General features: G+C 48.9%; 1 protein-coding gene across 1 annotated transcript in view; it reads left to right on the top strand.

The window, feature by feature from the left end:
* The window catches only part of MYH6 (myosin heavy chain 6), a 55368-nt gene that overhangs the window by 21200 nt on the left and 8665 nt on the right, over positions 1–25503 (top strand). Inside the window, exons 11-30 of the mRNA XM_060281859.2 lie at positions 604–742; positions 1272–1390; positions 4945–5094; positions 6509–6679; positions 8799–9108; positions 10367–10440; positions 10791–10878; positions 11635–11752; positions 13772–13895; positions 14101–14237; positions 15405–15531; positions 16546–16674; positions 18478–18720; positions 20184–20360; positions 20925–21070; positions 22111–22201; positions 22418–22807; positions 23546–23672; positions 24048–24166; positions 24386–24582. Coding sequence (XP_060137842.2) covers positions 604–742; positions 1272–1390; positions 4945–5094; positions 6509–6679; positions 8799–9108; positions 10367–10440; positions 10791–10878; positions 11635–11752; positions 13772–13895; positions 14101–14237; positions 15405–15531; positions 16546–16674; positions 18478–18720; positions 20184–20360; positions 20925–21070; positions 22111–22201; positions 22418–22807; positions 23546–23672; positions 24048–24166; positions 24386–24582 — 3176 coding nt within the window. The remainder of the gene's footprint in view (positions 1–603; positions 743–1271; positions 1391–4944; positions 5095–6508; positions 6680–8798; positions 9109–10366; positions 10441–10790; positions 10879–11634; positions 11753–13771; positions 13896–14100; positions 14238–15404; positions 15532–16545; positions 16675–18477; positions 18721–20183; positions 20361–20924; positions 21071–22110; positions 22202–22417; positions 22808–23545; positions 23673–24047; positions 24167–24385; positions 24583–25503) is intronic.

The raw sequence follows: 25503 nt of genomic DNA, 5'->3' as shown, positions 1-25503 counted from the left end.
GGGTGGAGCAATCCCTGGGTAGAGCTATCTTGTATTTTTTTAAAAATGCTTTTCAGGTTTATACATTTCACTAATTTTACAATCATTTTAACATTTCATAGCTTGACTTCCTTCTCCCTCTTTCTGCGTTTCCTTAAATTTGTTTTTTAACATCTTCTGCATATCCAAATGAACTTAATTTGCTCATTTATTCATCTACTTTAAATATATACTCTTATAAAACTGCAGGTTATCACAATAACCCTGCTCTTACCTGTTTAAAATTTATCTGTCAATACTCAATAAGGCATTTCCATTCCTTTTTTTAAAAAAAGTTTGTTATCTTAATTTCTTGCTCTTCCGGTAAGTTTCGCCATTTCTGCATATTCCATAAGGTAGAGCTATCTTGGAGCTACAGAACTCGAACAGCACCACCTGCTGGCAGCTCCTGGAGTGCAGGAAATGCAGCTGGAGGGGGCGGGGTCAAAAGTGAAGGGTGCCAATTTGAGAAGTGTCCTCTGTGACGTCTTTCTTTCTTTCTTTCTTTCTTTCTTTCTTTCTTTCTTTCTTTCTTTCTTTCTTTCTTTCTTTCTTTCTTTCTTTCTCCTTCCAATATACACACAGAGTGCCTTTGATGTCCTGGGTTTCACCCCAGAGGAGAAAGTCGGGGTTTACAAGCTGACAGGCGCCATCATGCACTACGGCAACATGAAATTTAAGCAGAAACAGCGAGAGGAGCAGGCTGAGGCCGATGGGACCGAAGGTGTGTGGTTTGCAAGGGGCAGGAGAGATCTGTCGGATAAAGGGGAATGTCAGGGAGAAGCGGGAAAGGGATTTGCGGAAGGGGAAAGAAGCAGGGCTTTCCGAAAAATATGTCAAACAAAGCTCAGCCATCCTCAGAAATGAGCGCTTCTCTGAATTTTGCAGTTCTCCAGCCAAATCATGTGCACAAATAATACATATACTAGGATGATGTGTACATTAAAATGTATGTATGGGGGGGGGGATACCATCCCAAAATGCATTAAATTAGGGGGAATCGCTTTGCAGAGGTTCAAATATTAGGCAAAATGACATACCATTGTGTGTGGAATTTGTTGGTGAGGGCTTGCTTTAAAAAACAAATAAATTGCAAATTGAGGTGGAGAACTGACCTTAAGATGGAAGAAATGAGAAACGTAGCAAAGCTGAAACGGACAGACGCCTCCACCCTTTAAAAAATACATTGCAGGAGTAGAAAATGTAGGATCCCACCCGCGCTATCTACCATACACATTTCCTTTCCTCCCCAGATGCAGATAAATCTGCCTACCTGATGGGCCTGAACTCAGCCGACCTCCTCAAGGGGCTCTGCCACCCGAGGGTGAAAGTTGGCAACGAATATGTCACCAAGGGGCAAAATGTCCAACAGGTGAGGATGTCAATAGGAGTATAGCGTCTAGATCAAGGGAAGTAATAGTACCACTGTATTCTGCTCTGGTCAGACCTCACCTGGAGTACTGTGTCCAGTTCTGGGCACCACAGTTCAAGAAGGATACTGACAAGCTGGAACGTGTCCAGAAGAGGGCAACCAAAATGGTCAAAGGCCTGGAAACGATGCCTTATGAGGAACGGCTTAGGGAGCTGGGTATGTTTAGCCTGGAGAAGAGAAGGTTAAGGGGTGATATGATAGCCATGTTCAAATATATGAAAGGATGTCATATGGAGGAGGGAGAAAGATTGTTTTCTGCTGCTCCAGAGAAGCGGACACGGAGCAATGGATTCAAACTACAAGAAAGAAGATTCCACCTAAACATTAGGAAGAACTCCCTGACAGTAAGAGCTGTTCGGCAGTGGAATTTGCTGCCAAGAAGTGTGGTGGAGTCTCCTTCTTTGGAGGTCTTTAAGCAGAGGCTTGACAGCCATATGTCAAGAATGATTTGATGGTGTTTCCTGCTTGGCAGGGGGTTGGACTGGATGGCCCTTGTGGTCTCTTCCAACTCTATGATTCTATGATTCTATGTCTTTTCGCAGACCGCTCTGCAGCAGGGCCTCGGGTTCCAGAGGGTGTGGTAGGCCATTTTTCTTCAGCCTTGGGTTCCCAGATGTTGTAACACTACAGCTTCCATCACCCCTATTGGCTAAGCTAGCAGGGGATGATGGGAGTTGTAGTCCTACAACATCTGGGGATCTAAAGTTGAAAAACGGTGTTATAAGGTATTTACAGTTGGGCAAGCTTGACCTGGGTGCAGCTGGAGCCGTCGATGGCGGTGGCCTCATTATTCACATCAGTTCAGACTGGAGATGGGGAGAAATTTGATCCAGTTTCCATTTAAAGGCGAACTTACGCCATTTGCGCTTTCTGTAACAATGCATGAACTGAAATACAGCCATCTTCCGAAATTTGCGCTTGCAATGCGGTTCCCGCGCCCCATCACAATTAACGTGCACAAAAATGTCTATATATTAGTGAAAATAACACATCAACATGCATTAACGTTAGAGAAAGTTGCTCTGCAACCGTGAGTGTTTTGGGCAAGGTTGCATCCCAAAAATGTTTGTATTAGGAGATTGGAGCACTAAAATGCGGGTGAATTCTCACGAGAACTTTTTTTAAAACAAACAAACAAACAATAACATCACAAACTGTTGTGGAAACGGGGAGAACCAACTTCGAATTAATCATGAATAGAAATGTAATGTTAGGCCCAGGGTTGTTGAATTGTTGTTGTCATAATAAAGGATAGAAACCCTTCTAAAAAAAGGAGGGATAGAAACCTTTCTAAAAAAAACCCCAAACCGCTTAGCTGGAATGAGCCTAGTTGGATTTAGGGGCAGGTGACCCAGATGACTGCCTGGGGCGTTTGGTTTGGGGGGTGCCAGGCTCCCTTCAGGGCGCACCTGTCACACAGGCAATCCGCTCCGCCCTGAGTTCGACAGCTGAAACTAACAGAACAAACAGTTCGGAGGCCGCAAATAAAACCCCTTATGCACAAGTTCATCATCATCAGCCACCATGGCAGGGATCAGCCTTCTTGCAGTCAGGCCATGCAGCAAAGTCGCAAAATGGGATATGGGGTGCCTAAAATTGGGTAGTGTGGGGGTTAAAACAAAGGTCACCAAAGGAACTCTTGACCTGAGGAGCCATTTGGTCTAGGGCAGCGATTCACAAACTTTCCCCCCCTCCAGGTCACAGTTTCAGAATACAAATTTGCTCGTCCCACACCAATTTTCTAATTGATAAATACATTGGGCGGGGGGGGGGAACAACTCCTCGCAGTGCTTGGTTTTGAAAAGATATCTATCCATATTCTGCAGATAAGAAGAAATGTTTTGATACTATGCTATACTATGCTGAAATGTTTATATCAGGCACCCCCAAACTTTGGCCCTCCAGATGTTTTGGACTCCAATTCCCATCATCCCCGACCACTGGTCCTCTTAGCTAGGGATCATGGGAGTTGTAGGCCAAAACATCTGGAGGGCCGCAGTTTGGGGATGCCTGGTTTATATGTTTCTTTGATGGTCCTTGCCACCCTCTCCCTTTGAGAACCACTGGTCAAGGAATGAGCGGACAGTCTGCCGCCTTCTTTGAAGTTCTGCATCCCTGGAGCACTTTAAAGACTCGGCAGCCTTTGAAAGATAAAGAGGGAGATGCTCACAAGGAACGCAGCAGAAACCTCCTTGATCAAGGATGCTGCTGAAGATGATGTTGGGGGTCTTTCCCTCCCCTATAATTTTTATTAAATCTTCTGTTTTAAAATTTAGAATATTCATTTAAACAACCTTTAAATACCACTGACTTCCCTTCTCTTTCCATGGTTCATTTTGCACAGCATAAAACCCTGCATATTTTATATACAGCCATACCTCATGTTACGGCCGCTTCAGGTTACGTGTTTTCAGGTTGCGGAATATGGGAAACCCAGAAGTACCGGAACGGGTTACTTCTGGGTTTTGCTGCATGTGCAGAAGCAGCAAATCGCGCCAGCGCAGATGCGGCGCTTCAGGATGCGAACGCTGCAGGTTGCGAACGTGCCTCCGTCACGGATTACATCCACAACCCGAGGTTCCACTGTAAACTAAACCATTTAGTATTGCATTATTACATCCATCCGAACTTATTTACACTGCTGAATTTATCTTAATGCTGCCCACGTTTTCAAATAAACACAGTTTCCCTCCATATATTCAATAAACATTTTCCAATCTCCTTTAAGCGCATGTTCTTCTTGTTCTCTTTATTCTATGTGCTACGTCCGCAAGGTGCGCATATTCCGTCAGTTTTAAGTTGCCATTCTTCTTTAGTTGTGACTTCACTCGTTTTCCATTCGGGGGCTAAAGAAACACGAGCCGCAGTCACGATGGTGGAATCTTATCTGCCATGAGGTCCCAGGGCAGCTTACAACACCTTAAAAACACAGGACAGTGGTACCTCGGTTTATGTACCTGATCCGTTCCGGGGTGCCATTCACAACCCGAAAAGTATGTAACCCGAACAGTGTGCTTTCGCGCATGCGCAAAAGCACGATAGCGCACTTCTGCGCATGCGCGAACTGCGCAGAACACTTCTGTGCAGGCGCGCGCTGTGAACCCGGAAGTAAACACTTCCGGGTCCGCCGCGTTCGTAAGCCGAAAGTACGCAACCCGAAGCGTACGTAACCCAAGGTATGACTGTACTAATAATCAGTTTGAACAATTTACCATGAGAAGACCAGGCTCCATTCGCCTGCTCTCCTTGGCCAGGACGACATCAGTCCCTGCCATGCCTGTGCAGGATCCGGTGCTGAGGCCTGCTCTGCACCCGCCGATGCACTCTTGATTTATTTTTCTGCAACTCCAAGTGTGCCAGCTGGGGCTGATGGGAGCTGAGTCCAAAAAATCTGGAGGGCACCACCAGCTCCAGGGGCCCAGATTGCTTTCCCCGCAGTGTTGCTCACTTTTCTTTTCTTTTCTTTTCCTTCCTCCCCTGCTTCCTCCGCTCAGGTGTACTACTCCATTGGGGCCTTGGCCAAGTCTGTGTATGAAAAGATGTTCAGCTGGATGGTAGTCAGAATCAACAACTCTTTGGAGACCAAGCAACCCCGACAGTATTTCATCGGGGTGCTGGACATCGCAGGCTTCGAGATCTTTGATGTGAGTACATTGCGGTGGGTGCCACAAGATAGGATCATTCTCCTTAGGTAGATATCCCCTACCTGGAGGACTGGTCTCTTCCAATTGGGGGCGAACACGGATTGTTCAGCAGACCACAAGCATGTCATGTTTTGTTTCCTCCAAGTGCGACTTGTTTTCCGAGCTGCTCATCCCTCCTCCGCTTGGCTAGGTTAGGCTAAGGGTTTGTGATTTGCCCAGTCAGCCTCATAGTACATTTCCGAGCACAATTCAAAGTGTTGGTGCTGACCTTTAAAGCCCTAAACGGCCTCGGTCCAGTATACCTGAAGGAGCGTCTCCACCCTCATCGTTCTGCCCGGACACTGAGGTCCAGCACCGAGGGCCTTCTGGCGGTTCCCTCCCTGCGAGAAGCCAATTACAGGGAACCAGGCAGAGGGCTTTCTCGGTAGTGGCACCCACCCTGTAGAATGCCCTCCCATCAGATGTCAAGGAAATAAACAACTACCTGACTTTTAGAAGACATCTGAAGGCAGCCCTGTTTAGGGAAGTTTTTAATGTTTGATGTTTTATTGCTATAATAATAATAATAATAATAATAATAATAATAATAATAATATTCTGTTGGGAGCTGCCCAGAGTGGCTGGGGAAACCCAGCCAGATGGGCGGGGTTGTTGTTGTTGTTGTTTAGTCGTTTAGTCGTGTCCGACTCTTCGTGACCCCATGGACCATAGCATGCCAGGCACTCCTGTCTTGCACTGCCTCCTGCAGTTTGGTCAAACTCATGTTCGTAGCTTCAAGAACACTGTCCAACCATCTCGTCCTCTGTCGTCCCCTTCTCCTAGTGCCCTCAATCTTTCCCAACATCAGGGTCTTTTCCAAGGATTCTTCTCTTCTCATGAGGTGGCCAAAGTATTGGAGCCTCAGCTTCACGATCTGTCCTTCCAGTGAGCACTCAGGGCTGATTTCCTTCAGAATGGATAGGTTTGATCTTCTTGCAGTCCATGGGACTCTCAAGAGTCTCCTCCAGCACCATAATTCAAAAGCATCAATTCTTCGGCGATCAGCCTTCTTTATGGTCCAGCTCTCACTTCCATACATCACTACTGGGAAAGCTATAGCTTTAACTATATGGACCTTTGTAGGCAAGGTGATGTCCCTGTTTTTTAAGATGCTGTCTAGGTTTGTCATTGCTTTTCTCCCAAGAAGCAGGCGTCTTTTAATTCCGTGACTGCTGTCACAATCTGCAGTGATCAAGGAGCCCAAGAAAGTAAAATCTCTCACTGCGGGGTTATAAATTATTATTATTATTATTATTATTATTATTATTATTATTATTATTATCCTAGCTGAGTGGGGCTTTGAACCCTGGACAGACTGCTTTTTCAAATTGCTCAAACCCTTGATTTCGTTTCCCTTCCTCGCTCCCTGTCTCAGTTCAACAGCTTCGAGCAGCTCTGCATCAACTTCACCAACGAGAAGCTGCAGCAGTTCTTCAACCACCACATGTTTGTGCTGGAGCAGGAAGAGTACAAGAAGGAGGGCATTGAGTGGGTCTTCATCGACTTCGGCATGGACCTCCAGGCCTGCATCGACCTCATCGAGAAGGTGTGGTTAGGAGGTGCTCTCTGAGGGATGGAATCGCGCCTCCATATTGAGATCAGGGAAACAGGAGGGAGGAGGGGAAGGGTTTATCATTGGCTTCCCAATTTGCCCCCTCTGTCCCACAATCCTTTGGACCTAAAGAAACAACAACAACAGGGGAGATTCAAGGTCTTGCCCTATTTGTCTCTTTGAGGTACAAACTGGGGTTTGGTGATCAGGCATTGCCAGATTTATGTATAAGCTAAACAAGCTATAGCTTAGGGCCCCACTCTCATGGGGGGGCCCCAAAAAAATTAAAGGGGAAAAAACTGGATGTACATTTCCAAAATATAAGATAAAAAACAAATAAAATGAAACCTACATACAGCAACAGTGTTTTGTGGCTTTAAAGGTAAAGGGACCCCTGACCATTAGGTCCAGTCGTGACCGACTCTGGGGTTGTAATGCTCATCTCACTTTATTGGCCGAGGGAGCCGGCGTACAGCTTCCAGGTCATGTGACAGCATGACTACGCCGCTTCTGGCAAACCAGAGCAGCACACGGAAATGCCGTTTACCTTCCCGCTGTAGCGGTACCTATTTATCTACTTGCACTTTGACGTGCTTTCGAACTGCTAGATTGGCAGGAGCTGGGACTGAGCAACGGGAGCTCACCCCGTCGCAGGGATTCGAACTGCCGACCATCTGATCAGCAAGCTCTAGGCTCGGTGGTTTAACCCACAGCGCCACCCGCGTCCGTTGTGGCTTTAGATACCTATAAGTTACCATATAGCATATTTTCAACACAAATAAACAGCGACAATTTGTTGTTGACAAAGGACAGCTGGACATATAAAGGGCTCCGTTACCTTCAGGAGCTTAAATCCGTTACCTTCAGGAGCTTAAATCAAACCTAAATCCGGCCCTGCCTCCAAGCCTCACCCAGTCAGAGCCTCTCGCTTTCTCTCCTTCCCTCTCTTTATTAATTAGCTGAGCCTTCCCCCACCTGGTGCCCACAGATGTTTGGGACTAAAACTCCCATCAGCCCCTGCCAGCATTGGCTGAAGTGGATGGGAACTGTAGTCCATGACATCCAAATTGGTGAAACCATTGTTACCACTAACCATAGTTTACTGGCAGGATTTGAAACCAGAATCTGTTCCTGTTTTCAGTCTCTGGTTTGTGAGCAAAACCTTGTTATACAGCAACTGTTTGCGCCAGTTCAGACATGGTGATAAATTATAGTTCTTCCTAAGGGAGGGTGGGATTAATATGGGAAGAGGGGAGGGAGTACAGGAGCATCGTGGGACACTGCTGATCACCAAACAATGGTTTGGGAATTGCTAGTGTGAATTGAGAAGTGGGCCAGAGCATCTTCAAAATACTTTCCGTATTTACAAACGTGCAGGTGCAACGTTATCACTTATGTAGCTGCTGTTTCCTTGCCATGCCTTTCTGTTAACCATGGTTTCCCATTACATTTGAGCTGGGAAACTATAGCAAATAATTCACTAACAGGCCAGACTATGAAGCGATGGCATAAAGGTGCTAGGAATCTATTAAGCATTGTTCCTTGTTCAGAGGTAGCAGGAATCCATAGGTAGCTGTGGCTCCCTGCCCTGTTTGCATGAACGGGGAGGGAGAAAGCGAGATTGTACAAAGCTCATGCACCTTTCCCTTTATTAAGCTGAGATGTGATTGTGGAAGCACAGCCTAGAACCCTGCCACGTTAAGGACTAGAAACTTGTTTGTTTTAAAGGCAAGTAATCCTTTTTCACCCAGTGCCAGTTACTAGATTTGCTTAGCCCCTTACCACTGTGTAACACAGCCTTGAATATAAGCAGACTGGCCATTAGCACCCTTGTTGTGCCTTGCTAAAATAAATTCGCTTTTCTGTACACTTTTGGGGAGATGGGTCCAACCATTTCTGGGTTCTTCACCTGTCCTTCCAATTCATTCTGTGGTTTCATCTGATTTCACTATGGCTAACGGCTGCCAAACAACTTTAAACCATGGCTTCATATTCTGGCTTGTTAGGGAACTATTTGCTATAGTTTCCTGGTTTGGATGCAACAGGAAACTATGGTTAGTTGGGTCTCCCTGACTTGCTGCTTTGGCTCTGTTTTTGCCCTCTTCCCGAGCAGCCGCTGGGCATCATGTCCATCCTAGAGGAGGAGTGCATGTTCCCAAAAGCCTCCGACATGACCTTCAAGGCCAAGCTCTACGACAACCACTTGGGCAAGTCAAACAACTTTGGGAAGCCGCGCAACCCCAAGGGCAAGCCCGAAGCCCATTTCTCCCTCAACCATTATGCCGGCACTGTCGACTACAACATCCTTGGCTGGCTGCAGAAGAACAAGGACCCCCTCAACGAAACGGTGGTGGGACTCTACCAGAAGTCGGCCCTGAAGCTCCTTGCTACGCTTTTCTCCAGCTACGCCAGCGTAGAGGCTGGTGAGATTGATGGGCAAGCATGAGAGAGGGAGAAGGAGGAAAGGAGAGAACCAGGCCCAGCACTCAGAATCCTTGGGCAGTTGCCCTGGCATCAGGGAACTCAGGGGGTGGGTGTGGTATGAGTGGGCGCCATTTTAATTTCCTGAAACCCTTCAAATTAGGGGGCAGATCAATCTATTAGCTTTGGGTTCTCTCTGTTTCTTCTCATTTTTTTCCAGCCTGAAGTTCACCTCCCTACGTTTCTGCTTCAGTTTGCAATTTATCTTTATTATTATTATTATTTAGAAGAAAAGCCTCATGGAAATTTGTCAGCATTCAGAGCAAATTTCTCCCAACTACGCACGTTTTCAGTATTCAGTTTTGCCTGATGAAAACATCATTGTGATAATTTTAATTTGTATATGCCGCCCATCTGACTGCGGTTCCCCAGCCACTCCAGGCGGCTTCCAAAAAAGTATTTAAACACAAGCAATTTTCCACTAATGCAATGTGTTCTTTTTCACACATATGTGCATGTCTTTGCACAGTGCACGCCTTTCCCCAGTTCGAGCATCACAAAATGCGGACAAGTGCAAATTTAAAAGCCATCTGCATTTCAGTTTGTGCATTGTTTCATAAAGCACGGATGTGGGAGGTTCACTTTAAAATCTACCCTAAACTGAATCTTCTGGGGCCCTTCTTTGTGTGCCTCCTCCTTGAGAGGTCTGGAGGGTGGCAACACGAGAACAGGGCCTTCTCTGCAGTGGCTCCCCAGCTGTGGAATTCTCTCCCCAGGGAAGTTTGCCTGACGCCGTCATTATACATCTTTAGGCCCCAGGCCAAAACATTCCTTTGGTTAATTTGATTGACATCCTATGCCCTTTTAAAATGTGTGTTTTTTGTGGGGGGTATATTGGGTTGTTGGTTTTATTTTGATTATATATTTTGTGGTTTTATATTTTGATTTTATTCCGTGAACCGCCCTGAGACCTCCGGGTATAGAGCTGTATATAAATTCAATAAATAAAATAAAATAAAATACATTGAAGGAAGCAAGAGGCACTGCAGGAAATGAGAGCAGAGCAGTGTAGTGGTTAGTTAGAGAGATTTCAATGACAGTCATTGGGAAGGAGACCAGTGTAGGAGGACTGAATTTAAGATCGGAAAAAGAAGAAGAGAAACTGAAAGAAACCCGAACTGACTTGATTTGCTCACCCCTTTGATGAGGGAGGCTTGCCTGAGTTTTCAAAGCCTTCACTCTCTGCACTTCTGTCCTCAGGTGGAGATGGAGGGAAGGGAAAAGGATCAAAGAAGAAAGGATCGTCTTTCCAGACCGTTTCTGCAGTTCATCGGGTAGGAAACCAAAGGCCGCCCCATGAAAAAGATGGGAGGGGGGGTGCTTGTTTGATTCCCCCCTCCCAAGTCAAGCAAGGGGGAGGAAAGAAGGCACTGCTGGAAACTAAATAAGTTATTGACCCACATTCCTCCCTCTCTTTCCCTCCTTCTCTCCTTTCGTCTTCCCCCTTTCCCTGCGGCTGCCTCCCTCTCTATTTCTGTCTTCCCTCACCTCTTCTTCTCTTCTTTTCCACTTTTCCCTCCCACCCTCTCTCTCCCATTTCTGCCTCTCTTCTGTCCCTCTCTCCTTTCCCCTCCCTCTTTCTCTCCCCTCCACCTGCTTCTCCCTCTCCCTCTTTCTCTGGCAGGAGAACCTCAACAAGCTGATGGCCAACCTCAAAACCACCCACCCTCACTTTGTGAGGTGCCTCATCCCCAACGAACGGAAGGCCCCCGGTAACCGGACAGGGACAGGGCTGGTGGACCGGACTGGGAGGTGCTGGTTAGAGGAGGCCCTTGGGCAGCTAACTCACAGACAGGGACGTGTCTACCATTTCACGTCCCCCCAGCTGTGATTACTTGAAATGCATACCAGCAAAAGGAACAGTGGTGCAAAAGACAGGGAATCTGCCTCTGTTGGCATATTTAGCATAAGGCTAGCGGCAGATGGAATGGGGCAGGAGCTACACAGAGCAGTCCGTCCCCTGCAATGCAGGAATATTTTTGCCCAGCGCGGGGCTCGAACCCGTGACCCTGAGGTTAAGAGTCTCATCCTCTATCGACTCTGCAGTTCTAGAGCAGGAGTGGGGGCGTCTTTTTTTCCGCCTGAAGACCACATTCCATCCTGGGCAACCTTGTGGGTGGGGTCAGAGGGAAAAGAGGGCGGAGCTATAGATGCAAATTATACCTCTGTACGGTAGGCTGGTTTCAACACACCCACCCACACCTCTCTCTCTCCTCCAACCAGGCGAGCAAGAGGCATTAATGACACATTCCATCCAGGCAAAGATACTCAAGGAGGTTGCAAAACGGTGTGGGGTGTGGCCCCTGGACCTAAGACTTCCCACCCTTGTTTTAGAGAGATGCTATGGGATGTGTAGCTAAATAACAGACGTCAGCTAAGGTTGGATGGGACACCAGCCGAATGGAGGGCACAGAGGAGGCCCATTTCTAACACGGGTGATACCTCCCCTCTCTCTCTCCCTTCGCCAGGGGTGATGGATAATGCTCTGGTCATGCACCAGCTGCGCTGTAACGGAGTCCTGGAGGGGATCCGGATCTGCCGGAAGGGATTCCCTAACCGGGTCCTTTACGGGGACTTCAGGCAAAGGTGAATCTGCTTTCGGGGTCACGCTGGGTGGAGGGTGGCCCTTCCCTGCACTCTGCCTGCCGCAACCTGTAACATTTGCTACCTTCCCCGCCATTGAAAAATGCCTTTCATAACAGTACTGTTGTTGTGAGGGCAAATGAATCATAGAATCATAGAGTCAGAAGAGACCACAAGGGCCATCCAGTCCAACCCCCTGCCAAGCAGGAAACACCATCAAAGCATTCCTGACAGATGGCTGTCAAGCCTCTGCTTAAAGACCCCCAAAGAAGGAGACTCCACCACACTCCTTGGCAGCAAATTCCACTGTCGAACAGCTCTTACTGTCAGGAAGTTCTTCCTAATGTAATGGCTCTCTTTGGAGGTCATGAAACGGTCTGGTCATTGATGGCGGACAGCGGACAGCAACGTGCAATTAATTAGCCAGTAAAAATATCTGGAGCACGAGTCGCATTTACACACCAGCGTAGTAGCTCTGCTCTGACCGATTATTCCTTAAAAGGTTTTGGAGGAGATGGAATTGCAATCTGGAATTCTGGTGTTCTCTTAGAACTAGAACTGCCCCCCAGGCACTTGTTTCTGCACCCCTAACCATATAGCCAAATATTATTTATTTATTTATTTATTTATTTATTTATACCCCGCCCATCTGGCTGGGCTTCCCCTACCACTCTGGGCGGCTTCCAACAAATACAAAAATACATTAAAGTATCACAGATTAAAAACTTCCCTAAACAGGGCTGCCTTTAGGTGTTTTCTAAATGTCAGGTAGTTGTTCATCTCCCTGACCTCCGATGGAAGGGCGTTCCACAGGGTGGGCGCCACTACCAAGAAAGCCCTCTGCCTGGTTCCCTGTAGCTTTGCTTCTCGCAATGAGGGAACTGCCAGAAGGCTCTCGGCGCTGGATCTCAGTGTCCGGGCTGAATGATGGGGGTGGAGACGCTCCTTCAGGTTTATAGGACCTAGGCCGTTTAGGGCTTTAAAGGTCAGCACCAACACTTTGAATTGTGCTCGGAAACGTACTGGGAGCCAATGTAGATCTTTCAAGACCGGTGTTATGTGTTCTCAGCAGCCGCTCCCAGTCACTAGTCTAGCTGCTGCATTAATTGCAGTTTCTGGGTCACCTTCAAAGGTAGCCCCACATGGAGCGCATTGCAGTAGTCCAAGCGGGAGATAACTAGAGCATGCACCACTCTGGCGAGACAGTCTGCGGGCAGGTAGGGTCTCAGCCTGCTTACCAGATGGAGCTGATAGACAGCCGCCGTGGACACAGAATTAACCTGGGGCTCCATGGACAGCTGTGAGTCCAAAATGACTCCCAGGCTACGCACCTGGTCCTTCAAGGGCACAGTTATCCCATTCAGGACCAGGGAGTCCCCTGCCCCCGCCCGCCCCCTGTCCCCCCGAAACAGTGCTTCTGTCTTGTCAGGATTCAACCTCAATCTGTTAGCCGCCATCCATCCTCCAACCGCCTCCAGACACTCACACAGGACATTCACTGCCTTCACTGGTTCTGTTTAAAAGAGAGATAGAGCTGGGTGTCATCCGCATACTGATGAACACACAGCCCAAACCCCTTGATGATCTTTCCCAGCGGCTTCCTATAGATGTTAAAAAGCATGGGGGAGAGGACGGAACCCTGAGGCACCCCACAAGTGAGATCCCAGTACGTAATATTTAAAACGAATAGTACAGTACATTACATGTTTTAATGGGACTGCTTTATTTTGTGTTTTCATTATGGATGCTTATTTCATGTTTGTGCCATTGGCCTTTATACTTGTAAACTGCTTAGAAGGCTATTTCAGCACTAAGTGATATATAAATTGATTAAGAACAACAACGGTTCAAAACAACAACAACAACCATTAATCGTTCACTGACCCAAGTTGAAAATAGGCCTAAAACAGGTCAGTTAAGAAATATGCCACCCTGGTTTTACGCCCCTCTACTTTCTTCCCATCAGAAGAATCTTACAGCTTTGGCAAGGGAAATCTAACAGAATATTTCCCTCCGCACCAGGTACCGTATCCTGAACCCAGCTTCCATCCCCGAGGGCCAGTTCATCGACAGCCGGAAGGGAGCAGAGAAGCTCTTGGGCTCCTTAGATATCGACCAAAACCAGTACAAGTTTGGCCACACCAAGGTGAGAGGGTGGAGCCTTTGCAACCACTTCTAGGCAACCTGTTTTTTCAGCATCCATCCTGATTAACTTTCACAGAACGTATGTGGTCATTAGATGATATCCAGATAGATAGGTGATGATAGACAGACAGACAGACAGACAGACAGACAGACAGACAGACAGAGGCTTAGCCAGAGGTGCCCACCACCTTTCCCTCTCTTTCCAGGTGTTTTTCAAGGCTGGGCTTCTGGGCCAATTGGAGGAAATGCGAGATGAACGCCTTTCCCGCATCATCACCCGCATCCAAGCGCAGGCCAGGGGTCAGCTCATGCGCATCGAGTTTAAGAAGATTATGGATCGTAGGTGAGTGCCGTGATTATCCCTTCTTATCTTGCAGGTTGGGCGGGAGGAAGAATTGATTCCCACTGTATCTGGAAGAGGGAGATTCATAATAACAGGATTTCCATTTCAACAAAGATGCTACAGGCACTTTCCAAATGCAGTTTCAGAGCATTTCAGCTTGATTTGGTTCGCGGGGAATCTTAGTCAGCTTTGGCTATTTAATGAGCATTTGTCCCGATTTGTTTACGGGTGCTTAGATGGCGTTGCATCAAAGCAAGTGCGTTTCCCCATCATTTTCCTTATCGCAGGAAAAAGAAGTCTGATATTTAGGGGCGGGCGAGCTCATCTCCTCAAACGACCGTAATTGTGCAGCCGAAATTTAGCAGCATGGGACAGAACCCCATCTGAAAATAGGGACAGCTTGGAAGCACCTGTTGGGGTCAAAAGAAGACCCGCTCTTGATGGTCGGAAATGCTGGCGGGCAGTTGCTTTTGCTAGGCAACGTGCCTGTTTAACATTTATTTGGCCAGTACTTATACAGTACTTATTCATTTGCACTTGTAGTCTGTCCTTCGCCAAATGGTTCCCAGGGCAAGTTACAAACACCCGCAATTAAAGTAAGCAAGAACGTACAGTTAGAATCACTTTAAAAATCATTTTATATTGCATTTTACAGTATACCATAAACTGCCCTGTGATCCTCGGATGAAGGGCAGTGCAGAAATTTAATAAAATAAATGAATAAAGTGAAAAAGGGGACCCATGGGAAGGAAAAAACCTGTGGAACTCTACAACAATGACCACCAAGACCTCACGAATTGCAGTTTCTTTTTTTTCTTCTCCTTGCCTGGAACCTTGTTTTCAAAACCAAAAAGGAATCCGTATCAGAATAAATAATTAAAAAGCAGTGGCACGGAATACAATGTGCAGCAATGGAAGAGGAGGCAAGGCAGCCAATCGGTCAAAGGCCTGGAGGCTAAAGAGTTGCACTTTTGACCAATCACTGAAAACCACAGGGACATAGAGGGCTGCCTTACCCTCAAGTCGGAATATTGAGTCCCCTAGCTCAGTATTGCCCATTGTGACAGGCAAAGTCCCTCCAGGGTTTCTGGCAGTGAGGTGGGGGGGGGGGACGCTTCCCCCTGTTTAGGGGCTAAATCCCCTGTTTCTTTACCCTCCTTTCCCCAGGGATGCGTTGCTGGTGATTCAGTGGAACATCCGGGCGTTCATGGGGGTGAAGAACTGGCCTTGGATGAAGCTGTTCTTCAAAATCAAGCCTCTGCTCAAGAGCGCAGAGACCGAGAAGGAGATGCAGGTAATGGTTCTCGGATTATGACCGAAGTTGATTCCTGACAGTAAGAGCTGTCAATTTGCTGCCAAGGAGTGTGGTGGAGTCTCCTTCTTTGGAGGTCTTTAAGCAGAGGCTTGACAGCCATATGTCAAAAATGCTTTGATGGTGTTTTCTGCTTGGCAGGGGGTTGGACTGGATGGCCCTTGTGGTCTCTTCCAACTCTATGATTCTATGATTCTAGGAACTGCTAAGGGTTAAACAAAGCAAAACATTTAAGGGCTGCCACACTGAGTCCATCCAAAAACACCTGGATGGCCATCGAGTTCCCCAGGGTAGCCCTGATTTGCTCACAGGGGTTCATTGCAGGCAGTTTATACACTCCACAAATATATAAACACATTGCTCAACAGGGTGATGAACGCAGAATTGGCCCTGTTACATGTTTGACACGATGCTCATTCCACATTTGCAAGAAATTAGTCTTTCAATGTGGCAGCTCCCACACTTTCCTGCCTCTTGACATCGTGCCTTTGCTGTTACTCCTTCCGGTGCCTCCTGGAAATATTTGTGTTTAGGCAAGCCTATCCGGATGTGTAGGGTATTGACGCTTTAATCGTAAGTTTTTGCTGATTGGTTTTAATAACAATGTTTTGGAAGGTTTTCAATTTATTTAAAAACTGTTTGCTGATAGTTTCATTTTTAAAACTCTGTTTGTAACCTGCTTTGAGGTCGCTGGGGTTTTATTTTACAATCAAGTGGTACATAAATTTTTGTGAAATAAATACACAAACAGTGGAGGCCAGGATGAACACCCTTTGCATGCTAGTCTTCTACAAACGAGGGCCGTTATTTTGGGGTTGCGAAACCGTTCAAGCACACAACCTGTAATCTGAAGTTGAAAAAGGTCCCGAACCAGCTTTTCTCTACCAGCTTTGAAATATCCCTTCCCAATATATAAACCTGCCATTCGCTTTTCCTTTGGAGCAGCTACCGCTGGCTGGCTGGTTGAGTCCATCAGTCTCGTTTTCTTCTCCGCAGACAATGAAGGAAGAATTTGGGCGGCTGAAGGAAGCCCTGGAGAAATCGGAGACGCGGAGGAAGGAGCTGGAGGAAAAGATGGTCTCCCTGTTGCAGGAGAAAAATGACCTCCAATTGCAAGTTCAAGCTGTGAGTATAAACCCACCAGGACAAACTGCAAGGTCCTTGAAAGAGACCTCGGTTGCTTCCATGTGACCGGCTCACTGAGCCTATTTCCGGATTTGTTTGCATAAGGTTTGTGGGGAGGTTAGACGACGTTGGTGATCTGTTGGGCGTTGATTCTGGTTTGCTTGCAGAGAGTGTCGGTGCTGCTGCGTCGAGCAAGCATCACCTCACATTCCTCATCTCCTTATTGCTCTTGTTACACGACGAATCAACTTTAATGGCGAAACCTGAATTGACTGGTATATGACTGAATCACACCCAAAGTTGGCAAGAAGCTGCGGTCTAGCCACACTCATGGGCCCTGCAGATTTCCCACCACTGCCCTGGCTGCCAGCAGCTCTTCGGGATTTTAGATGGGGGTCATTCCCTTTCGTACCTGGAGATGCCGGAGTCTGGATCCGGGAGCTTCTGAATGCAAACTATCAGCTCTGCCACTGAGCTGCTGACACCAAAGGATCCCATTTGGCAGCAATACTTGACTCTGTAATCAACGGCCTCTATTTTTACCTTCCTGGTAGATGGTAAAAAGGTAAAAGGCAAATGACCCCTGGACGGTTAAGTCCAGTCAAAGGCGACTATGGGGTTGCGGCGCTCATCTCTCTTCAGGCCGAGGGAGCCGGCGTTTGTCCATGTGGCCAGCATGACTAAACTAAGCTGCTTCTGGTGTAATGGAACACCATGACGGAAGCCAGAGCGCACGGAAATGCTGTTTACCTTCCCGCCGCATCAGTACCTACTTATCTACTTGCACTGGCGTGCTTTCAAACTGCTACATTGGCAGGAGCTGGGACAGAGCAACAGGAGCTCACCCCGTCGCAGGGATTCGAACCACCGACCTGCCGATAGAGCAGGGTTCAGCAAACTTTTTCAGCAGGGGGCCGGTCCATTGTTCCTCAGACCTTGTAGGGTGTCGGACTATATTTTTTATTTTAAAAAAAAGAGACTGAATTCCTATGCCCCACAAATAAGCCAGAGATGCATTTCAAATAAAAGGACACATTCTACTCATGTAAAAACACGCTGATTCCCGGGCCATCTGCGGGACGGATTTAGAAGGCGATTGGGCCAGATCCGGCCCCCAGGCCTTAGTTTGCCTACCCATGGGGCTTGGTGGTTAGACCACAGCGCCACCTGGTGGGTGGACAGTGTGGATGAAATGCATCCTTCCCACCTAAATTGCATCGGCCTCTATAGAAACAAGTTGTTTGAGGAAAGGGTCATAGCTCAGCGGAAGAACATTTGCTTTCCCAGGTTCAACTCCAGCATCTCCAGGCAGGGCCAGGAATTTCCCCCGTCTGAAACCCTGGACAGCCACTGCCAGTCAAAGTAGAAAATACTGAGCTATATGGGCCAATAGTTTGACTCAGTATAAAGCAGCTTCCTATGTTTCTGTGAAATGGGTGCATATGGAATTAACAAAATTGTTCAGGATACTGGGGCAGATATGAAGCAAAGGTCAAAGTGCACTGTTGCTATCTCTTAAGAAGACTAGAAGGTGCATTGGGATCAAAACAGCCTTTTACATTATCAAAAAGTCCTAACGTATTTGTTTTATTTTTATTTATTAAATTTGCATACTGCCCTCTACCCGTAGATCTCAGGGCGGTTCACAACATAAAATCAAAACATAAAAAGCACTTTTGACCTTTCACATCCCATCTCTTTGCAGCACCTCCTTGTTCCTGTTTACTCCATCATCCTCAAATGCCCAAACAAACACTTGCTTTCCCCAAAAAAACCCTTTCTTTCCTTCCTCTCCTCTCCCAGGAGCAAGATAATCTGAACGACGCTGAGGAACGGTGCGATCAGCTGATCAAGAACAAGATTCAGCTGGAGGCCAAGGTGAAGGAGCTGACCGAGCGGATGGAGGACGAGGAGGAGATGAACGCCGAGCTGACGGCCAAGAAGCGGAAGCTAGAGGACGAGTGTTCGGAGCTCAAGAAGGACATTGACGACCTGGAGCTGACCCTGGCGAAAGTGGAGAAGGAGAAGCATGCCACAGAGAACAAGGTGCGCTTAGAGCGGGAGCAAGCTCCCTATGCGAACCTGCCCAGGTGATAAGGTCCTCAGGAGAGCACCTTCTCCCAGCCCCTTCGACCTCAGTGGCACAGCTGGTGGGGACACAAGACAGGGCCTTTTCGGTGGTGGCTCCCTGTTCTGAACTGCAGGCCCAAAGGAGGGCTTGTGGGAGTGGCTGGGTGCAGGGAGACCAAAGGAGGATGCCAAAAACCTCAGAATGGCCAGTTCTAGAGAAGGTGTCAGCTTAGGCAAAGCAGTCTGCCAGTTCTCCTAGCCTTTGCAGACACCGCAGCAAGGAGATGGCTTTGCCCGCACCCAAACAAATGTTTATACATTCTTAATATATGTCATTTCACCTGACTAGATGAGGGCATAGGTGGCAAATACCCAAACCTGCCAGGATGCTGTCAGCGGCTCCCGGCTGTTTGCCCAGGAAAGTATAAAGACAAGGAAAAGTTTCTTACCGTCCTTTTTCATTTCAGTATTTACAGAGAGAGGCTATAAAACCCAGCCCCCCGCCCCCCCACCTCTCCCACTTCCCATTCATCACTTCTATGGGTGCTGCTATGTGCCCTCTGCCTTTGAGCTCTTTGCTCTCCTACTTTTAAGGCTCACTGGGTTCTGGGAGATGGAGGGTCTGGGATGCTTTCTAATGACACCATGTCAGCCAGCTGCCTCTCCGGTTCTGCCTCCCCCTCTCCTATTATTTCCCAGCTTTCCCCCTCATCTGCCTCTGAGCTGTGACCTCCCTCAAACCCCTGTTGTAAACCTACACTGTCTTCCTCTTCCACCTCCCTGGAGGGGTCAGGATAGGGAAGCGGTCTCCACCATTCCTTCCTCTGCCCAGTCCATACCTGCCAAGTTGCTGTCAGAGAAATAAGGGACCGGGCCGGAAATAGCAGACCGGAAGTAGCGCTGCCGCCATTTTGGAACTGGGCGGAGCATGCTCAGAAGTGACTTTTGATGCTGCATTGCCCAGTTCCAAAATGGCCGTTGCGCCAAAAGTCGCACTGCAGCCATTTTGGAACTGGGCAAAGCAGCATCAAAAGCTTCTGAGCATGCTCCGCCCAGTTCCAAAATGGCCACCGCGCCAGAATAAACCGGGGGGAAACAAAAAAATCCGTTTTTTCAGCTAGGAACAGCTGGAAAAACGGGGATTTCCCGGGGGAAACGGGAGACTTGGCAGCTATGGCCCAGTCCCTGACAAAACTTCACAGATAGTTCTCTTTTGTTCTCCCTTCCACCAGCAGGCTAAGGCTTCTGCAACATATTCTACTGGCAGGCTAAGACTTGCTTTCTGTTCCACCAGTCGCCACAGACCAGGCTGAGTGCTGATGGCTGCCCTCCAGCTAAGAGCTTCTTCCCCACATGCTCCCGGGACCCCCCACATGTAGATTCAAGGTTGTCCCTTCCCCACAACTCCTCACATCTCTGGGGTTTGGCCTTCCCGCCAGGTGAAAAATCTCACAGAGGAAATGGCCGGTCTGGATGAGATCATCGCCAAGCTGACCAAGGAGAAGAAATCCTTGCAAGAGGCCCACCAGCAAGCCTTGGATGACCTGCAGGTCGAAGAGGACAAAGTCAACACGCTCACCAAAGCCAAGCTGAAGCTGGAGCAGCAGGCGGACGATGTGAGTCAACAGGCAGAGACTGGAGAGTCTCATGAATATGAGCATATAAGGAGCTCTTATCAGAGCTTGGGCCTTCCAAGTGCTGGCGGACTCCAACTCCCATCAGCCCTGACCACTGGCTGCTGGGGCTGATGGGAGATGTAGTCCAGCAACATCCAGAAGGATGCAAATCCTCCATCCTTGCGTCCAACTGAAGATCTCCTGCTCTGGCAGATCTTCTTGGTAGGAGTGAGAAGCTTTCCCCACCTTTAGCTGTCGCAGTTTCTCTGCCACAGGAGGGGTGGGGGACATTTTATTTTATTTTTTAATGTGATTTTTATTAAATTTCCTGTTTTACAGTTTAGAATATTCATTTAAGCAACCTTAAAATATCAAAAACTTCCCTTCTTCTCTTTCCATGGTTCATTTTGCAAAACATAAATCCCTGCATATTTTAACCCACAGCGCCACCTGCGTCCCAATAGATCTAGTAGACTCCCCCAAATAAATTATGCAGTCCAAAGCACAAGAAACCACCTGTGAGTAACACCCGTTTCTTCTTCTTGTCTGCCTCTTTCAAACCAGCTGGAAGGCTCCCTGGAACAGGAGAGGAAGATCCGTATGGACCTGGAACGGGCCAAGAGGAAGCTGGAAGGGGACTTGAAGCTGACCCAGGAGAACATCATGGACCTGGAGAACGACAAGCAACAGCTGGAGGACAAACTGAAAAAGTAGGGGACGTGGCTCATCTCAGCACTCTTTGCAGGAGCCTCGGGAAACAGGAAGATCCAGAGAGAGAGAGAGAGGCTGCCTCTTCTCTGCCGTTCACTACCAAACTCTTTTCACTGTTTTCACTGTTTATTATTGGAAACAGGAAGATCCAGAGAGAGAGAGAGAGAGAGGCTGCCTCTTCTCTGCCGTTCACTACCAAACTCTTTTCACTGTTTTCACTGTTTATTATTGGGTAGCATATTCGTGGAGGGGGAGGCTATTGGTGGCTAGTAGCCCTGACGGCTGTGCTGTGCCTTCATAGCTGGAGGCAGTAATAATAATAATAATAATAATAATAATAATAATAATAATAATAATAATAAATATAGCATTTATACCCCGCCCATCTGGCTGGGTTTCCCTAGCAGCTCCCAACAGAATATTAAAAACACAATAAAATATCAACCATTAAAAACTTCCCTAAACAGGGCTGCCTTCAGGTGTCTTCTAAAAGTCAGGTAGTTGTTTATTTCCTTGACATCTGATGGGAGGGCATTCCACAGGGCGGGCGCCACCACCAAGAAGGCCCTCTGCCTGGTTCCCTGTAGCTTCACTTCTCGCAGGGAGGGAACTGCCAGAAGGCCCTCGGAGCTGGACCTCAGTAATCTTTCCAAATACCTTTTGCTGGAAACCACAGGAGAGGAGAAGGCTCTTGTGCTCAGGTTGTGCTTGTCGGCTTCCCATGGGGGCATCTAGTCGGTCACCGCAAGAACAGGATGTTGGACTAGGTGGACCATTGGCCTGATCCAGCAGGCTCTTCTTTATATCCTTATAAATATCTAAAACAAATGCATGTGAACTGTGTCCAGTTCTGTCCACCAGGGATTAAGGAGGGTGTTGTTGACACTATTGCAACATGCCCAAGGTTGAAGAGCCCTGGTCTGGACCAAAGAGCCTCATTCTGGTGGTGGCTTAGGGAATGATGCAGTGGTCAGGTGAAAATCATGCAGACCGGGGATGAGAGGGTGGTGGTGTTTACTCCCCAAAATGCCTTTTTCAGGAAGGAGTTTGACATCAACCAGCAGAACAGCAAGATTGAAGATGAGCAGGCCCTGGCTTCACAGTTGCAGAAGAAGCTGAAGGAACTTCAGGTAGGTGCCTTCAGCTTTCAGGGGTCTCTCTGCTCTAGATATGCCCTGGGATGGACTTTCCCCAACTCTTGCTTTACGTTCTAGAACCACCTTCTGACCTAGAACCAACCCCCTGTGAGTTTGGCCCTGGGACAAGCCGCATGCAACGCAAAGGTTCTTGCCCTTGAGCCAATATGCTGGATGGATGGAGGGACCCATCTTTTTTCTGCTGTCCAGGCGCGGATCGAGGAGCTGGAAGAGGAGCTGGAGGCGGAGCGCGCATCCCGGGCCAAGGTGGAGAAGCAGCGCTCCGACCTCTCGCGGGAGCTGGAGGAGATCAGCGAGCGGCTGGAGGAGGCCGGCGGGGCCACGACCGTGCAGGTCGAGCTGAACAAGAAGCGGGAGGCGGAGTTCCAGAAGATGCGCCGCGACCTGGAGGAGGCGACTCTGCAGCACGAGGCCACGGCGGCCACGCTCCGCAAGAAGCACGCCGACTCGGCGGCGGAGCTGGGGGAGCAGATTGACAACCTGCAGCGCGTGAAGCAGAAGCTGGAGAAGGAGAAGAGCGAGTTGAAGCTGGAATTGGATGATGTGGGCTCCAATATGGAGCAGCTCCTAAAAGCCAAGGTGCCGTATGGATGGAGGAGGAGCTAAAGTTAGCTCAAACGGGTATCTGGAGGTGAAACCTGGGAAGGTATTATCCTGGTACCTTCTAGAGACCAGGCTGAGCCAAGGGACATCTTACAGTAGGCTTCCCCAAACTAAGGCCCGTGGGCCAGATGCGGCCCGTGAAGCTCATTTATGCGGCCCCCCACCGACCCCCGCTTTTACCAGCGCGGCGGCCCACTTCCAGGTCACCGGGAGTGTCGGAAATAGCTTGTGCGCATGCGCAAGTGTCATTTCCAGCGCACTTCCAGGCCAGAGGAGGCCCATGCGCATGTGCACAAGCTATTTCCGGTATTCCGGCAACCCGGAAGCGCGCCGGAAACCGCATGTGCGCACGCGTATGGGTGCGCGCTCCGACCCGCAGCGCAATCGGTGCTGGCAGCACTGGCCCTCGGCGAGGTAAGTTTGGGGACCCCTGTCTTACAGGGATGTCCTTTGGGGGATTGTCTCCAAATGACGTATTCAAGCCAACTGAGCGACACGGCAAACGCCATATTGTCCAGAACACTGTGTACAAATACAGCAGGTTCCTTTAAACTGAGGTGCTCAGTTAAGCCCGATTAAGATTAAAAGGGCAGCATGTGGCCTGTTTGCTTGAAGGTTTTGGCCCACCTTCCTCATGTTGCTGGCATCTGGAGCTGTCCTCCTCGATCCTCTCTCACCTTCCTTGATTTTCCCCCTTCCCCTCTCGGCCGGCAGGTGAATTTGGAGAAGATGTGTCGCACCGTGGAGGACCAGGCTGCAGATTACCGCGCCAAGTTTGAGGAGACCCAGAGGACCCTCAACGACACCAACACACAGCGGGCCAAACTCCAGACGGAAAATGGTAAAACACACATCGTTTTCCCACCGCCATTCTGATTATTTACTTTCCTAGAGGGAACGAAATCTAGGGCTGGCCCTGCCGTTAGGCATAGTGAGCACCTCAGGTGGCAGATATTGGGGGGCAGCAGCAACCCTTGGATATTCCTCTTTGTTGCCCCTCAGTTTTTCTTGGGGCCCCTAATCTGGCCATGGCTTTAGGTGCCGCGGAGGGTGCTATTCAGCCAATGTTCATCTTCCAGTCCATTTGGTTTCCGTATGTGGAATGGAGAGTGGGCGGCCATCTTGGCCGTCACCTCAGGCCACGAAATGCCTTGGGCCCCGGACGGAGCTCATTAGCTTTGCAGAAGCAAACATGCCGTCTTCCCTGCCCCCTCAGGAGAACTCGCCCGCCAACTCGAAGAGAAAGAGGCTCTCATTTCTCAGCTCACTCGAGGGAAGCAGTCGTACACCCAGCAAATGGAGGACTTGAAGAGGCAGCTGGAAGAGGAGGCCAAGGTAAAAGAGCCACGAGAACCGTAGGTCCGAGGCGGAGGGACGCTGAGAGAAAACGGAACAAGAGAATCACAGGAACTATGGGTCAGGGATCGGAGCCTGAGGGGAAATCAGTGGAATATAGGAACCAGGGGGGTCGTAGCTCAAGATTCAGAGGTTGCAGTGGGAGAAGGCATGAAGGAGGCGCTGAGGGAGGTTTTCTCATGCCCGTCCTTCACTCAGGCCAAGAATGCTCTGGCGCATGCGCTGCAGTCGGCCCGCCATGACTGCGACCTTCTGAGGGAGCAGTATGAGGAAGAATTAGAGGCCAAAGCGGAGCTCCAGCGTTCTCTATCCAAGGCCAACTCCGAGGTGGCGCAGTGGAGGACCAAGTACGAGACCGACGCCATCCAGAGGACGGAGGAGCTGGAGGAGGCCAAGTAAGTGAGGAGGTCCACAGCGGAGGTCTACCTCAACCCTGCCAACTCATAGGCCTGCCTGGCTCTCGTGGAATGGTGTCTGGGCTTGAGGGCCCAGGTGGAGATGGACAAGCCATGGCATTTGAGCAGCAGGAGGCTCAGACCAAAGAACCAGGCCTGGTTCTGATAGCAGGCCAAACTTGCCACATGGCCTCCTCTGGGCTAACAGGGGTTGAAGCAGGCGGCTGGTTTTCTTTCCTCCTCCTTCCCTTGGCCGGCACTCGAGACGGGGATGTGGGCCCCCTTGGCTACCTTTGGGGTCTGCTGCGGGTATGGCTCTCTCACACACACCACCGCTGCTCCCCCCCTCCAGCCCTGCCTGCCCCCACCCCCAAAGCCCCACGGACATCGCTCTTCGGTTCCTCTAACGGCGAAGCTTTTGGCTCGGGTTATATTTTTTAATGGCAGTGTATAAGACGAGCAAAAAGCTTGTTGGTTGGAGGAGAAATCCCCCACTTAAAAAACAAAACAAAAAAGGCACAAAGGTAGGTTGAGGTAGGAGCAACTGCGGCGTTGGTGGCCAGGGTGGGGGATACATTCACAGTGCCCAATGAGGCCAAAAGAGCAGTTGTGGGCCTCGCCTGTGCAGCCACACGCTGCCCCACTATGATTACTGCTGTCCCAGGTAGAGCAGGGGTGGGGAACACTCATGTGCCCCCCAGCAGCCTCTGTTCCTCCTCTCTCTCTGTGTGTGTAAAACCCTCTCACTTCTGTATGGCTGGAGTACAGCCTACAGTACAAAGGTAGGAGTCGAAGCCATTGGCCCGTATACTTTTACCTCTGTCCCCAATCACTGGCATTCGGCCCTCGGAAGGTTGGCCACAAGGGAATGTGGCTCCTGGACTGGGAAAAGAAAGGGCCCCCACCTCTGAGGTAAGACCA

Source organism: Zootoca vivipara, chromosome 12 (assembly GCF_965207765.1).
Source record: "Zootoca vivipara chromosome 12, rZooViv2.hap1.1, whole genome shotgun sequence".
Taxonomy (NCBI): domain Eukaryota; kingdom Metazoa; phylum Chordata; class Lepidosauria; order Squamata; family Lacertidae; genus Zootoca; species Zootoca vivipara.
Note: the sequence above shows the minus strand (reverse complement) of the source record. Positions and strands in the feature narration are given on the sequence as shown.